Source organism: Vanacampus margaritifer, chromosome 6 (genome assembly GCF_051991255.1).
Source record: "Vanacampus margaritifer isolate UIUO_Vmar chromosome 6, RoL_Vmar_1.0, whole genome shotgun sequence".
In the NCBI taxonomy this organism is placed as follows: domain Eukaryota; kingdom Metazoa; phylum Chordata; class Actinopteri; order Syngnathiformes; family Syngnathidae; genus Vanacampus; species Vanacampus margaritifer.
The window spans coordinates 2,929,771-2,945,001 of NC_135437.1; the positions used below are offsets into that span (position 1 = coordinate 2,929,771).

The 15,231-nt window shown below is 40.4% G+C and overlaps 2 protein-coding genes across 4 annotated transcripts in view; one reads left to right on the forward strand and one right to left on the reverse strand.

The window, feature by feature from the left end:
- prr5a (proline rich 5a (renal)) overlaps positions 1 to 7,601 on the reverse strand; it is a 38,076-nt gene extending 30,475 nt beyond the window's left edge. The window contains exons 1-4 of one of the 3 annotated variants that reach the window (XM_077568399.1): positions 7,246 to 7,593; positions 4,318 to 4,448; positions 2,030 to 2,155; positions 592 to 672 (exon numbers count right to left, since the gene is read on the reverse strand). In XM_077568399.1, coding sequence (XP_077424525.1) covers positions 592 to 672; positions 2,030 to 2,155; positions 4,318 to 4,448 — 338 coding nt within the window. In that variant the 5' untranslated portion in view covers positions 7,246 to 7,593. Of the gene's footprint in view, positions 1 to 591; positions 673 to 2,029; positions 2,156 to 4,317; positions 4,449 to 7,245 lie in introns of all 3 variants that reach the window. The other 2 variants (XM_077568401.1, XM_077568400.1) reach the window with 2 other exon arrangements.
- Positions 7,602 to 8,346: 745 nt separating this feature from the next.
- Positions 8,347 to 15,174, forward strand: rad52 (RAD52 homolog, DNA repair protein). The gene is made up of 10 exons (XM_077568402.1): positions 8,347 to 8,675; positions 8,808 to 8,909; positions 9,673 to 9,766; positions 9,876 to 9,943; positions 10,863 to 10,981; positions 11,061 to 11,136; positions 12,285 to 12,490; positions 12,662 to 12,831; positions 14,336 to 14,533; positions 14,996 to 15,174. Exons 1-10 carry the CDS (start codon positions 8,625 to 8,627, stop codon positions 15,055 to 15,057), a joined length of 1,146 nt encoding a protein of 381 aa, XP_077424528.1. The 5' UTR covers positions 8,347 to 8,624; the 3' UTR covers positions 15,058 to 15,174.
- The last annotated feature ends 57 nt before the right edge of the window (positions 15,175 to 15,231 follow it).

A 15,231-nucleotide genomic window follows, 5' to 3' on the forward strand; every position in this document is an offset into this window, starting at 1 on the left:
TTCCCTTTACTTCCCATAAAATGGAATCAATATTCCTCTGATTCTCAACTATTCGAACCAAGGACCGGCCCGGCCCTCAAATAATAATAATAATAATAATACATTTTTATTTGTAACACACTTTACATTTATAAAATGAATTTCAAAGTGTACAGCACAGGCAACAATAAAAGCACAAAGTAAAAAAACATTCAATAAAAATCTGAGTTAAAAAAAAAAGAAGAAGTCAAAACTCAAAATAGAAATCAATCAAGAAAAGTGTTTTTAAAAAGGAATGTTACGAGTCCTTTTTTCAAAAGCTTCCACCTTCTGTGGAACTCTGAGGTGATCTGGGAGAGCATTCCACAGACAAGAAGCAGCAGACTCGAAAGCCCCGTCGCCCGAAAAAAACAACAATGAAAATCCGTGTATAGTTATAATTGACCCCCATTAAAATGCATTTGGGAAAAAATAAAATTAAAATTTTAAACTCCAAAAAGTCTTCAAAAAATGCTGATAAACATTCAATAGCCTTTTCCAAGAAATGGGGGGAAATTCTTGTTGATATAGTCCCCAAAAAACAACAACAAAACATTTGGTGTCTTAACCTACCGAACGCCTTCGTTGAGAACGTAAAGTTCATTGTCACCCAAACCTTTCTTCTGGAAAACTGCAATCACAGCATTGTGGATGCTGCAAACACACACAAACTAAACTTTAAACGACATTCTAGTCTACAATCACAGCTATATGTTGCGAGTTGGGAAGTTGCAAGTTTCTGTTTTGATTTGGCTACTCTGGCAATCTAAAAACATAAATGTTTGGTTGATTTTCGACTCCTGTCTAAATTACTTGTAAGTGGGAATGTGATGGATTGTGAGTCTTGTGATTGACTGCTGGCCAGTCCAAGGTGCACCCTACCAAGGTCAAGGACGTGTGGTCAGGATAGGCAGGATTGCAGACCCTCCATTGAATGTGAAAAGTTTATTACAGTGGTACTTCGGAGTTTGAACACAATTTGTTCAAAGTCCGAAAAGTGTTCAAAGTCCGACTTGTTCAACCTCCGGAACATTTTTTCCCCATAGGAAATAATGTAAATGCAATTAATCCGTTCCCAAGCTCCAAAAATAGAAATTTCATATTTTCATTACTATTAATGTAAAAAACATGTACACCCTGTACAGTATTTAAACAATAAAAAATACTTGACCTTTTTTGTTGTGGTGTGATGGCCTCACTGGATGAAAAATGCTATGTTAATGAATACATGCTTTAGTTTGGTGGTGAGTTAGTGAATTTTACATTGGGCATACTGTATTGTTAGACGACCAAGTCACTAACGTCACTGTACGTTTTTCTTTTTTTGCCACCAGACTGTTGTCTTTCTTTGGGCCCATGTTGAAGAAAAATGTCATGGAAAAATCAAAATGAGCGAATGTACGGACCACCTCCGGGAGTATTCACCCGCTCTGACTAGAAAATGAGCAGCGCTTCGTCTCCACTACCGCAACGTGAGCATTCGGCATCGCTCGACTTCACTCGGCTAACCAATCAAGGTACGTTCGGCTTTGCTTGGTTTGCTTGGATGTTCTAACACCGAGAATGAGTTCAAACTCCGAGGCACTTTTGACTCAGATTTTTTGGTCGGAGTCCGATTTGTACAAGTTCCGAGACGTTCTAACTCCGAGGAGCCTATCCCAGCTGGCTTCGGGCAGAAGGGCTCGGTATCAGATTTCCAAAATAGATTTGATTCGATTCAGAAGGCCCCGATTCGATTAGATTTACAATTCACATTGGTTTTCGATTCAGTTAAGGATTTAAGGCAGTACCAATTTTACATTTATATAGAAGACATTCTCAGAAGTATAATTGCTGCAAATTGAAACTTCTTACTCTTAATTGGCGCAATAGTATGATTTTTTTGGGGAGAATATTTACATTTAGAATTGAATCCAATCCAGTTACATCAATCATGTATGTTTTATTGAACAAGACCTGGTCAAAACAATACATTTGACCCAAAAATGAGTTGAACCCCAACCGAACGTACCTGTTCCAGGTGGCGTTGGCTCCAGCCCTCTTCTGCTTCTCACCTCTATCCTCCGGTGAACCCTTGTCGCTCTTGGCCAGCTCGCTGAGGCTGGGCGAGCTCATCAGCTTGAGCCGGTGGAGAGTCCTCATAGGAGTCAGAGAGGAGGGGTTACACCAGCAATCAAAACACACTGAGCAATGTGTACAGTAAAAAAAAAGGAAGGTTGAGAGAGAGCGACACAGAGGAAATGGAAGACGGGAAGCCAGAACGAGGACGACGCAAAAGAAAGGGCAAAAGTAGGACAAAGTGATGCGAGATGAGAAAGTAGGATAGGCTCTGCCCCGAGGTCCCGAGAGAGGAGGAGAGAACAGAGGTACCGATGGGATTCCCAAACAATACCGCCATTGATGCCAACAAATATTTATGCAGCAAACAGATGTCAGTGGAAGCGCGGGGTTAGCAGCAGCTGAGCGCCTGTCACTGTAAAGCTGAGAGGAGGAAGAAGAGGAGGAGGAGTGTTTGCATGGCTTAGTGGTAAAAAACAAGAGCAAGAGGAAGTGGGGTTATAATACAGGACAATAAAGGAGCTCTTCCTGTCACGCAGGAGGACAGGAGTACAAGGTAGCACAACACGCACGTTTAAAGGAGTACAGCAAAATTCCGCTAACAGCGCGGTAGGATATGTTCCACAATTGGTGACAATCTGCTACATAGAGAGACCATAGAAAATTTTTGGAAAATGGTTTTACCAGACCTACATGCTTTAAACATGTTTGACAGTGGCTGGAAACAACTTATCAAGCTGTTGTACGGAACTTGCCTGGCCTGTTAGAAGGCTGCCTTGTACTGACACTTGCTATCAACTGAAAATTACATCACAGTGCCTAACGATTATCACGGGCCATCTGTTTGCTGGGTTTGCTCATGTGATGTCTGCCAGCTGTGACCTTGGGCACTGTGATGTCATTGTCAGCCCACAGCAAGTGGTTAAGCGGCAAAACCCACTCATTTTTATCCATCTCAGGGGGCAGCCATTTTGCAACTTGCTGTCCACCAAAAATCCCACTTGCTCAGGACTCAGGTTATGACCAATCATGGCTCACCTGTTTTATAAAGCTGAGCCATGATTGGTTGTTAGCTACGTCCTGAGCAACTGTGATGTCATTTTCAGTCAACATCATGTAACAAAATGGCCGCCTCCTGAGATGAATAAAAACAGGTGGATTTTGCCGTGTTTAGACTAACAGGGGCGCATACATATTTAACATATGTAAACAGACATTGCACCATTTTCCGTAGGATAGTGGTTATCATCATATTCGCCAAATGTGAAAAGTTCCCTGTGTGACACAAAGTGCAAACAACTAATTTTCTTTCCTGTCTTGTTTGAAATACAGCAGCAGGGTGGAGTTTGTTTACCTCACACGCTCAAAGTCTCCTGTTAGATAGAATGACCTACTTTGTTAACAAGTAAATATTTGAACCTTTATTAATTGCACTTAAATCGGCTAGTTTTAGTGAAAGAAAGACAGTTTGGAAAATAACCTGTGTTTATATGCAGATGATTTCTTAGTGTTTATTTCAGATCCAGTAACTACGATTCCCAAGACAGTTGACTTGCTAAACACTTTTGGAACTTTTTCGGGTTGTTAATTTAACTTTTCAAAGAGTAAGTATATGTTTCCCGTAAATTACCTACACTTTCAGAAAAAAGGGTTTTGAAAAAAAAAAAATCTTTTGTTTGAGTACTTATGTACTTTTTGGCCACTTTGGTCAGTTCCCAGAGTGCATTGCATCATGCAATACTTTCCATCCCAAGGCTGTTTTTTTCCCCCATCAGAGCAAAAAACAATTCAAGAAATGATGTGGCAACTGTACAAAAAAGTAGAATAAATAGATACAAATAAAAGTAGCAAACAGAATTCAGCTCAATGTAATGGCATAAAAGTAATGTTTCTTCTTGACATATAAACTCAAGAAAAATAAAGAATTACAGTACATCAAAACGACTCTGGCAAGTGCAATTTATCCCAAAAGTCACTTGAGTAAATATAACATGTTGCTGCCCACCTCTGGTGACAACCTAGTACAGTGTTGAAGTTTATCTGGTCGGCCTAAAATGTATCCCTTGCTAAAACTGCAGGTTCACTGCACTGTAGGTCTAACGCAAATCTTCCCTAAAAAGGGTCAAAGATGGTTTCAACTAGATGGGCACAAGGGCTGGATTTAGCGGAACGCGAATAAGTAGATTACCCCGAATGCTCGGCTTTAGTAACCATTAATCTTGACGAGTGAGTGATGCTTACCTCCTGATTGGATGCTCATTGCCCCCGTCCAAGTCCGGGCTTGGGGGAGGCGCCGAGAAGGTGCTGAAGTTGAGGGAGAGGGGCCGCGGGGAAGAGCGGGAGGCGTGCCTCCGCCTGAGTCCATCCAGCATCTCCATACGGACAAGCACAAAGGACGTTAAAATATGAGGGCAGGAATACTTAAAAGAAAATACACCACAATGAAAAATCTGTTACTAGCACAACTTATTGTTAACCTGATTATTGATCATTAACTTTGCTGTTGCTCGGTTTAATAGCACAGATGTGCTCTTTTTAATGGTTGACCTGGCCTCTTAGGAAAAATAACTGTCTTCAAAGAAAATTTTTGAACTAACATTTCCCATCATTACCTCCACCAAGGTTGTTATGTTTAGACAGTGGAAACTCTAAAGTCAAAGACAAATGTTCCAAGAGGCTGGTCAAAGGTCACTTTGAATAAAGTGTGTCCAGAAAGTATTTACAGTGCTTCACTGTTTTTTCTTCAAATTTAGTTAAAAAGGAAGTCAACCCCAAAATGTTCTTTACAATATGTTCAATGCAGCCCCACAAGTCTAAACATGTTTGTACAGTATTCTATGTGTTTGTGGAGTATGAGTTCAGCAGCAAAATCCACCTGCTTTTATCAGACTCGGCGGCGGCCATTTTGCCACTTTCCTGTTGATTGAAAAGGACATCACAGTTGCTCAGGGTTCAGGTAACAAGGGTCAGCTTCAGAAAATAGGTGAGCCGTGATTTGATGTTGGATAAAAACAGGTGGATTTGGCTGTTTACTGTACACCATATTCTACAAACGGACTATTAATCTGAATACGCGTTTAAAGTAGTGGGGGCAAATACAACAAACATATTATTGTAAAGACACGTTTTGGGCTGACTCCAAATTTCATAATATGATTTTTGATACCATTTTTAAACAGAAAAATTTTGATTTTTTTTGTACGTGTCAGAAATCTGGATCTGACCCGTGAGCCTCGAATTGGACAACGGTGTTTTGAAAGGTGTTACCGTACATGTGCAGTCTTGAGCTACAGTATTGTGTGTTCTTTACACACCAACTGGGAGAGTTTTGCAATATTTGCTCAACTTGCGCTGCCACATAACCACACGCGCACACAAGCACATTAGCCAAGAGTAAAAGCATGTATGTACATGAGCAGTGTGAGAAGGAGAGTGAGCCATGATTCCATATCCTTGATACCCTTGATGTCCATCTTTAGATACGTTGACTAGTATGCTCTGTCCTCACGAGTATGACACTAGTAAACACTACTAGTAGCATTTCATTTCCTCTAATAGTGCCACTTTTGGCCTACTAATATGCAACCAATCAAACAATATGCACTTTGTAATCAATTAAATTAACTACTATGCGTCACTAACAACCCTATTACAAGCAGGCCCAACTAATAAGATTTTCCATTATAGTTAGTTTTCATTTCACTTTGACTTGTTTATTTCTATTTCTTGCGTATTGATTAATGTGAAGGGCCATCAGTTTGATACACACTTCTGAAATGATTAATTTGCTTTAATGACCTTTATTATATGTTGTTATTAATAATACAGTATTTATTTATGTGAAGAGACCGATCATGTCAATGATTGATCACAATTATAAGAAAACAGATGAATATCAACACTTTATTTATATAAAACTAAAAAAAAAAGATAATTTCTACAACATTCCTATAAAATAACAATTTCCCATCACTGGTGAGACATTGTTTCGGGATACTCATTTAGGCCTTGGTTGGCTACCAACATGTTGGTGGTAGTAATAATTAAATTACATTCACTACATTTTTGTTTTGTTTGGGATATGTGTCATCAAGGAAATACCACTTAACAACATAGTACATGGACTTTCAGTGAAATATCCTTGATATAAAAGGCAATATTGAAAGCCGCCTGAGCGTTCATTTGTTAATAAGGAAAGCTACTAGTTTGGGACACTGCCTAGTAGTTGGGCATAAATTAGTAGTGTGGATCAGCGGTAGAATGGTCGTCTTGCAACCCAAATGTTGTGGGTTTGATCGCAGGCCAGTGTGACCATGACGAAGTATCCTTAAGCAAGATACTGAACCCCAGCTGCTCCTGATGCTGCGTCATCAATCAGTGAATGAGTAGTCGAAATGTAAAGCGCTTTGAGAGCCTTGTAAGTTGGAAAAATGTTATATAAATGAAGTACCATTTACTAGAGCGCACAGCAGTTAGCTATTAAAGTTAAATCGTATATTAGTAGGCTAACAAGATACTTGTAGTGGGTAAAAACATTACAAGCGAGACACAGTCGTTCTACTAGTGCTCTGAATTGCCTTACTAGTCAGGACAAAGATAGTACATGGGATCTATGCTGGATATGGAACAAATGCTCAAACGACTTCCATTGTTGGGTGACATGTCATGACGCTACTGTTATTTGTGTCTCACCATAGAAACGCGCCACCCATCAAAAGGGTGAACAACAGTCTGGGCGGCAAGTCCCTTTTTTACGACAAAAAGAACAACGTATTATATTCATGCCTATCCACACTTAACACAACATGGGTGTGTTTGTTTTCATGTCTTGAGTCAAAGGTGAGGTTGGAGGCCACCAAAGACAAAGCCAATCATGGGAGGGGGGCTTTCCACCCTCCTCTTTCCTTTCTCCTCTTTGTCTATTTACGATAACATTTTTCCGACCACCACACAGCATTGCTTTCCCGGCCTAGCGCAAGCAGACTGCGACCGGGCCTGTTGTGATTATTCCATACAAAATGGCCAATCAATCTAGGCGCACGCATGCAACAATCCACGTTGATCCAAGAAAGGAGTGTCCGAAGGTGTTCCCCACACACAAACACATTGTAGTCCACAAAAAAATGCATCACAGCGTGGAGTTTGTGGACCTAAAGTTGCCACGCTCACCGTTCCGTGTCCTGTTGCCTGGTTCCAGCCGAGATGACGAGTGCATATAGCTCCGATATCAGGTCGGTTCCGTTCGGGCTCATCGGTGGCTCAGCGTAGCTCGATCCACGGATAGAGCTCCCAGTCGGGAACCGGGCAGTCAATGAGTCCGGTGTTTGGTCCGTTGGAGGTGGTAGTGGTTTACTGTTAGCTGCACACTGCACAGTGCAGACCGCGGAGGACTCATTCATGAAGCATGCGCCTCCGCTCGCTCCCGTGCGCGCGGCCCCGCTTTGTTTTGACGAGAAGCACCCGATCCAGCAGCTGCACTCTCACATGCACGCGCGGTAGTGTCTATTTACGCAAGGTGTCATGTTGGAAGACGAGTAGTGCTGTTTACGAGACGTCCCTGAACGCCACAAACAACCCAGTGACAACAGAGGGAACGGTTGCGCGCGTGCACACACACACACACGCACACAATCACATCTGACGTTTTTATTTCTGAAAAAGCCCTGTTATTTTTTTTTTTTAATTATCATTTTAATTGCATTGAATGCCACAAGCGCTCGGGCATTTGTGGCCAAGTGTGCACCCAAATATCGCCACACATGTTTGGGCGTTGTGTGACATGTAATCTGCTCTTATTGGATCAGAGGCACACATTAACATACTTTAAAGCTCAACAACAAAGCGGAGTTGTTGCTTTTAGAGCAGCCTATTTTCTATTCGTACCAGTGTTCTAGAGAACACGCGTGGGAAGATAAAGATGTGTGGAGTCTGTGGACATTATCAGATGGTCATAAGATCAGTTTAACAACCATTCACAATTACAGATGCACACAATAACCGTTGCATGTATGAACTGTTCATACATATATTCATTATGAACATATAGTGTTCATTAATAAGCCCACTAATAGAATGTATTAGCAGTGTGCAGGGCTGGAATGCAGTGAGAATGGCAAGGGGAAAAATAACAAAAACGAAGAATATTTGGAGAATTTAACGAACAAGTCATTGACGTTTGCGTGTTCTGGATGTCTTACCATCAGGGTATTTATTATTTTATTTTTATTTTTTTAAAAGTAGTTTGTGTGCCCCTTTTCGGAAAGGGGCCTCTTCGTGCTCTTCGTGCTCTTCGTGTCATATGTCGGCTCAAAGTGTGGCCGTCGACTACTACCGCTTTGACCGTTGTCTTTGTATTTGTCTTCTCGACCATTCCCAACTGGATCCATTCACCGTCCTACCACATGAGGCAGTAATGAAGTATTCAAAGCGTGTGAAGACGAAGCCACGACAAGCGGAAGAAGACGGCGCACCCATTGAATTTTGAAATGTTTTTCCTGTAGCTTCACTCGTGTAGTTATCTTACTTTCTTTTTTTCCCGCAATTTCAAAATGTCCAACATCTCCGAAGAGAGAAAGTCGTCTCCCAAGCGCTTTGGTCAGGTAAGAATAACGTTATGAAGCAACTTTGAATATAATCTTTTCAAAACGGCCATGTATCCAAACGAGCTTGTGCACAACGGAAAGACATGTAGCAAATCCTAATGTATTTGTATTCTGTCCCACCCACCTCAGTGTGCTTACACAGCCGAGGAGCAGCAGGCTGTGCACAATGCACTGCGCCAAAAGCTGGGGCCAGAATTTATCAGTACCAGACTGGCTGGAGGAGGACAGAAGGCAAGTTTTCGTGCTGTAAAATAACTTTCAAATGAGACTTGTGCATTTTCTTTCCCACAATTTGAAACCCAAGTGTCTTAATAACATCTGTCACATGCTTTCATTAAAATACCCCCAAGGATAGAGAATTATAGGACACGTTGACTGATTAAAAGGATTGATTGCATTTTCACTTGTGAAGGCATCACTTCATACACTACACTACACTATGCTTATATGTACGTGACACATGGACACACAGCAAAACATAAAACACTCTTGACCCCCACCACATTGACATCTTCACTTAAGTACCATGTACCACTCAGAAGCTAACACTGTTAGCTAGTGCTAGTCTGCTGATCCAACAACACTCAATGCAGCTCTGCTTATCTTTTACATGATAAGGATCCACTCATCCACTCTTCTGTGTCTAAACTTAAAAAGAGTGCCCTTAACTGAGTGCTCGTAGAGATCAAATTGTATTTTCACTTGTGGAGGCAGTATTTCATGATCCAGCTTCCAAATGACACTTATTAATGAATGTACGTAGCTGTGTGGTGCATCACATAACCAAACACAAATATACCCACCACCCCAATGTTGGTAGCTTAGCCGAACATTTAGGACAGATTGTTGGATATTGTAGATAGATAGATGGATGGCTACGTTATTCATCCCAGGAGGAAATTAAATTGTTACACGTATAAACTGAAATTTTCAGAGACCCAACTTCTTGTATACAAAGCACAAAATGGCAAATTTCCCCATTTGATTGTTGCAGGTGTGCTACATTGAGGGCCACCGTGTGATCAGCCTGGCCAATGAGATGTTTGGATATAACGGGTGGTCGCACTCCATCTCACAGCAGAACGTTGGTACTGTATGCCTCAGTGTCTGTCTTTCTCGTCTGTCACCATCGTAATGTGTTTACATGACAACCACCACCCTATGCTCTGTATCTCAGCCTCGTGTTTGCCTTTATAGACTTTGTGGACCTGGTTAACGGGAGGTTTTACGTCGGCGTCAGCGCTTTCGTCAAAGTGCAGCTGAAGGTGGGCTGTGTTGGGAATCACTCCCTATTCATGATATGGTGCCCTATATAGGGAGTAGTACTGTTTGAATGTGTAGTGAATATAGGTTATCCCCTTGCCTATATAATGCCCTTCATGTATCTCACAATATCACAGTATCCCATGATGCATTGTGTAGCAGCAAAAATGTTTTCGTTGTAATTAGAGCAATAGGGATTCCCATAAAATGCTACTGTGTGGTTTAGTAGTACCTTCACCTGCAAGTTGAAATCGTTCCGTGATCATGCATTAAAGCTCAAATTACTTGTATCCCAACTCAACTGTAAATGTTTTAAACAAGAAAAATAGCACCATGCAGTATTGGCCCGAAAAATATACATACCGTTGTCACCTAATAAAATTTATTGACAATTTATTTTCACTTCACTTCTAAATCTTCCAAACCGATGTCTGCATTTTTCCTTGCTTTCAGATGCTTCTCCGTCTTTTAATAGACAGAGGTCTGCAACTTACAAATCATTTTAGATCCCCCAGCTGACTTTCCTCTTTCAGTATACTGAAATCAATATTTGCGCTATGAGACGTGATTATATTTTTTCCAATGTTGAATTTTGTTTATAGAGCTCTTTAAAAGCATCCATTAGCTGCAGCATGAGAGATAAGATGGAGTGAGAGCATTTAAAGATTTCAAAACCAATACCATCTTGAAATGAACTGCAAGTGTGCAGATTAGCCAGAGCTGGAGTCATGTGCTCCCTCTTATATGTTGCAGTTAAAAAGTGAGCAGCAACTGGAAACCTGTTACAAACACAGTTCCAAAACTCTTTTTCATTTGACTATATAGTCTACTGTATAAAAATCCTAGATAGTTATTGGGGACACGGCAAAGTGTCATTGATCCTGTGACAGTCCTCCTAAATAAATATCTTGTTTGTGCCAGGATGGAGCTTTCCATGAGGACGTGGGCTACGGCGTGAGCGAGGGGCTGAAGTCGAAGGCTTTGTCTCTGGAGAAAGCAAGAAAGGAGGCTGTCACTGATGGCGTGAAGAGAGCGCTCAAGTACTGGAAGATTACCATTCTCCAGTCATCATAGTTGTTGTCCTTTTTGTCTTCAACCGCTTTTTTTATTTTTTTTTAGGTGCTTTGGGAACGCTCTTGGAAACTGCATTCTAGACAAAGCATACCTTCAGGCTATTAACAAGATCCCCAAGCAGGTGCAGAGACATTCACAACCGTTCATGTTTTCCCCAAATCACTATATGGGGATTTTTATTAGGGGTGGCAAAATGAGTGCGTTCATTTTCAGTTTATTTAAAGTTCCATTAATGCCACTAATTGTTTTAACGCAAGATTAATGACCGCCCCTTACTTGGAAAGCCTGTACTGGGGGAAATACTCGTTGCATGACTTGTGCATGTCAAAGTTTAGCAGTAATACATTTCATAATAATGCATATATTTGTGGAGAAAGGGGTCAAGTTGTATTTTAAAATTTAAAAAATGTGCTGTTAATTTATGTTGAAGATTCTAATATAGATCTTAATATGAAAAAAAAGAATGCACTGAGCTGTCACCAATCTCTTAGAAATGCAATTATGCCATATAGTGGCAGAAAAATGACCAACACAAATCAACATCACACTCGTTTTTTACAGTACTTTACAGTAATTCTTTTTAAAATTTTAACTAAATTTTATGAATTATTATGACAAAAAGATGCAGCCTTATTTCTATTAGTTTAACACCCCCCCCCCCCCCACACACACACACTTTTATGTTAACAAGAGTATGGAAACTTAGAAACTTTTTTACATTTTATTGTACATTTAGAACATATATAAAATTTGAGATTAATTGTGAGTTAACTATTAAAGTCATGCGATTAATTCCGATTACAATTTTAATCGCCTGACACCAATTTTCTATATATGGTGGTGAATTGCATACAGTAGAGGTAGTTCAATAGAATCTAGTGAGCAGGGAATGGTTAAGAATGCTGTTCCCCACACCATGTTAATATTTGGGTGGGCCAAGTTTTCAAGAAAATTTTATAATAATATATATATATATATATATATATTTTTTTAAGTGTCGCGACCAGATATACTGCATGTAAAATTAGTTTGCCATCACTCACTTGTGGATCATGAGGTAAGTGGAAGACGCAAGTAACGGGACTGAGACTACTGAGTCCACCCAAGTAGATTTTAAATCTGTGAGAAACACTGCGTTACCTTTGCTCTCTGACTTTTCCTAACATTCCCTATTATATTCCTGTACATGTTTTCAGAGTCATAGCATGAGTCATAGCACTTCAATTAGTGACAACATTTCCTTGAAAGAAGCCATTTCCATCCACTTAGCCACTGCCTGCTCTGGACCCCGCCCAAACCAAGCGCTCGGAAAGCGAGCCCTCCGTGGAGAAGGCTCGTTTTTGTAGCCTTGTGCAAGAGGCTAAACTGGAGCCCACCGTCGCACCGCCAGAGCCCCGAGTCGCCAACCTAAAAGAGACCTCCAAAAGTCACACCCCTGACGCTCACGACGTTCAAAGCGAGGGCGAAGTCTCAAGGTAAACACCCTCACAAGTCCATTGAAAGGCAGTCGAAACAGCAAGATGGAGGGGGGGCGGTAGGTGTTGAAGCATTTAAGACATTTAAAATCACAGTACAGACATCCAATATTGGAATTCAGGTTGCTAATGTGCTTGTGATGGCCCACCACCCACTGCTTGTCGTCCCAGACAGGTGTCGGCGGACTCGGCATTGTCGTCCGAGTCGCACACGGACCCCAAGCAGCTGCGCAAGCAGCGGCAGCAGCAGCTGCAGCAGAAGTTTCGCAGGGAGATGGAGGCCAAGCAACTGCAGCAGAAGCAGGAGGTGGAGAATGTGGAGCTCCTCTTTGGAGAGGGAGGTGATGGACTCAGCTGCTTTTCTTCGTGGTATCGCGATAGCTCCATTGTTTTTCTTCACTTTGCTCGTGCCGTGGCATAGCTGAAGTTTCTTTGAAACTCAAATTTTGCTTTTGAGGGCTAAAATTGGAAATGCTATAAGATGCCACAAGATGGCGCCAAAGCCAATCCTAATTGGCAGATAGCAATTGGTGTCAATGAAGTACATTACGTTGAAGTGATATATCTTCAATCACGGGCAGTTGTAATTACTCTCTCTATGTCCCCGTTTACTGTAAAACAGTTTCACCTGAGACCCTTTCTCATCTATTGTCCATTTAGGGTTATTGTGGTCTGGTGCATATAAAGTACATCTTCTCAATACATTCTGGTAGAAAATTTAATTATTTCAGTAGTTCAATTCAAAAAGTGAAAGTTAAGTAGATTTGTTACACACAAGGGGGATACTATTTCATGGCTTTATTCATTAACATTTGAAAATGATTATATTTTATAGCTGATGGAAATCCACAAGTTACAATATTACATAAACAATCAATAAAGTGATTTTATTAAGAAATTTAGTAGAATTTTCAATGCAGTGAAGTAAATTTATGTCTCCACCTCCTTCAGGTTGTAGTCCTTTTTTAATTAAAAAAAAATTTAAATCCGCCAAACACACCGGACTCGTTACCTCAAATAGCTCCACTTGGGAATCCGATTCATCTTTCTTTACCACGCATGTTGAAAACATGCAAGGAATTTGTCTCCAGTAGTTGGAACTTGGAGCCACTCTAGTGCTACAGTGAACAAGCTATACATTTAGGACATTTTCAGTGAAAAGGAAAAACAGTTTTTCGTTATTTGTGTGATATCTAAATTAAATAAATGAGTTTGATATGCATTCAAAGGTATTAAAAAATAAATCCTGTGGCAAATTTTCATGATTTTTTGCAAATGTGCCCTTTTTTTACATTTAAAACAATTTAAAGAAAAAAATGTTTGTTTCTTTTTTAAAGCTGCCCTGCGGAGTAATTTGCCCAAAAATATCTTGACAATAGCCTTTTTATTTGAGCATTTATGGCTAAAACACCTTTTAATTAGAAGATCAACACATAAGCTGTTCACAATGGGTACTGCTGCAAGCCTCGCCATTAGTTTTCAGACTGGATTCGGGTTTGAATTTCCCACCGTCTGTGCAAATATGACGTCATGTGTGCAGTTTCATTTTTCAGCCACACGTGAAAGTAGAGAGTCGAAATTCAATTATCATTAGCATTCAGCAGCTTTAAGTAAAAAAAAAAAAAAAACTAAAAAAACTGGAATGTTCTGTTTTAAGCTTATATCTTTTTCTCATAATCTTTTGATGCAGGCCTTGTTAAATTTTATTTTAAAGTACATGCAGTGGGCCGCCGCCTTTGGACACCCCTGATTTAGATTCACACTGGCTAACTGTGAGCCTCTATGAGAGTCTATTACAATGCCGTTTTCCTGCTGAGGTCGGTTTTCATTCAGTCACGTCCGCAGATGATCCCGAACTGTGGAATTTCTCCCTGAATGGGATGGAGGAGCCGCACCGCCTGAGCACACCCAACAGTCACAAGATGCAGATGCGCAGCAAAACTCCGCAAAGAAGCGCCGCCAGAGTGCCCAAGCAGCAGCAGTTGCACGGCAGAGGACACGTGGGTACGCATCAGGACGGACTTCCCCATCAAGCCAGAGCAGGTTAGACCAGGGACCAAGTTTGCTGCGGGGGTCACGTAAAGCTCCGTCTGTGCTTTAATCCAGCCCACCGAGTACTTTCATGGCCGCAAGTCCTGTAATTGTTAAATTAATTATGCCCCCTAAATTTAAAACAAATTCTACAGATGAGAGAATTATAATTAGTGAATATATTGTAAATGAACAATTTTGCATGCTGTTTAAAAGATTAATGAATGAATGAATGAATGAATTGCTCAGTTTATAATGAATAATTAAATACACATGGACCAAATAAGTGTAAACAATTTTAGATTTACATTTTGTCTTACAATTTGTTATAGATGAAATGAAAGTCATTGTGAAATAGACAAGTTTAAGTATATATAAATGGGAAACATTTTTATGGTAAATTAACTGTATGAATGTATAATAAAAATTGTACATATATTACTACATTAAAACATTTATCTGTCCATCTTCCAGTACACACCTCAAGTCCGTACCGAGTACGGCAGTTCATGAAGAAACGCAGACTGGATACATGACGTTGACATCCTTTATTTAATTTTTTTGAACATTTCTTCTGAGTTGAGGCTGAGTTCAACACAACATTGCTGCTGCATGTCAAAAGTTTTTTGATGAATAAAATGACTTTCATAATGTCTCTGAATTCATTGGTGATGACTGATGAGCAGTAGGGGTGGGAATCTTTGAATGTC

What these genes read in the sequence shown, in the direction of transcription:
- rad52 (XM_077568402.1), top strand. Translation starts at nt 8,625, where the DNA reads ATGTCCAACATCTCCGAAGAGAGAAAGTCGTCTCCCAAGCGCTTTGGT. An exon ending in CTCCCAAGCGCTTTGGTCAG is followed by an intron (nt 8,676 to 8,807) that starts GTAAGAATAACG and finishes CACCCACCTCAG; the next exon opens with TGTGCTTACACAGCCGAGGA. An exon ending in TCCCCATCAAGCCAGAGCAG is followed by an intron (nt 14,534 to 14,995) that starts GTTAGACCAGGG and finishes TCCATCTTCCAG; the next exon opens with TACACACCTCAAGTCCGTAC.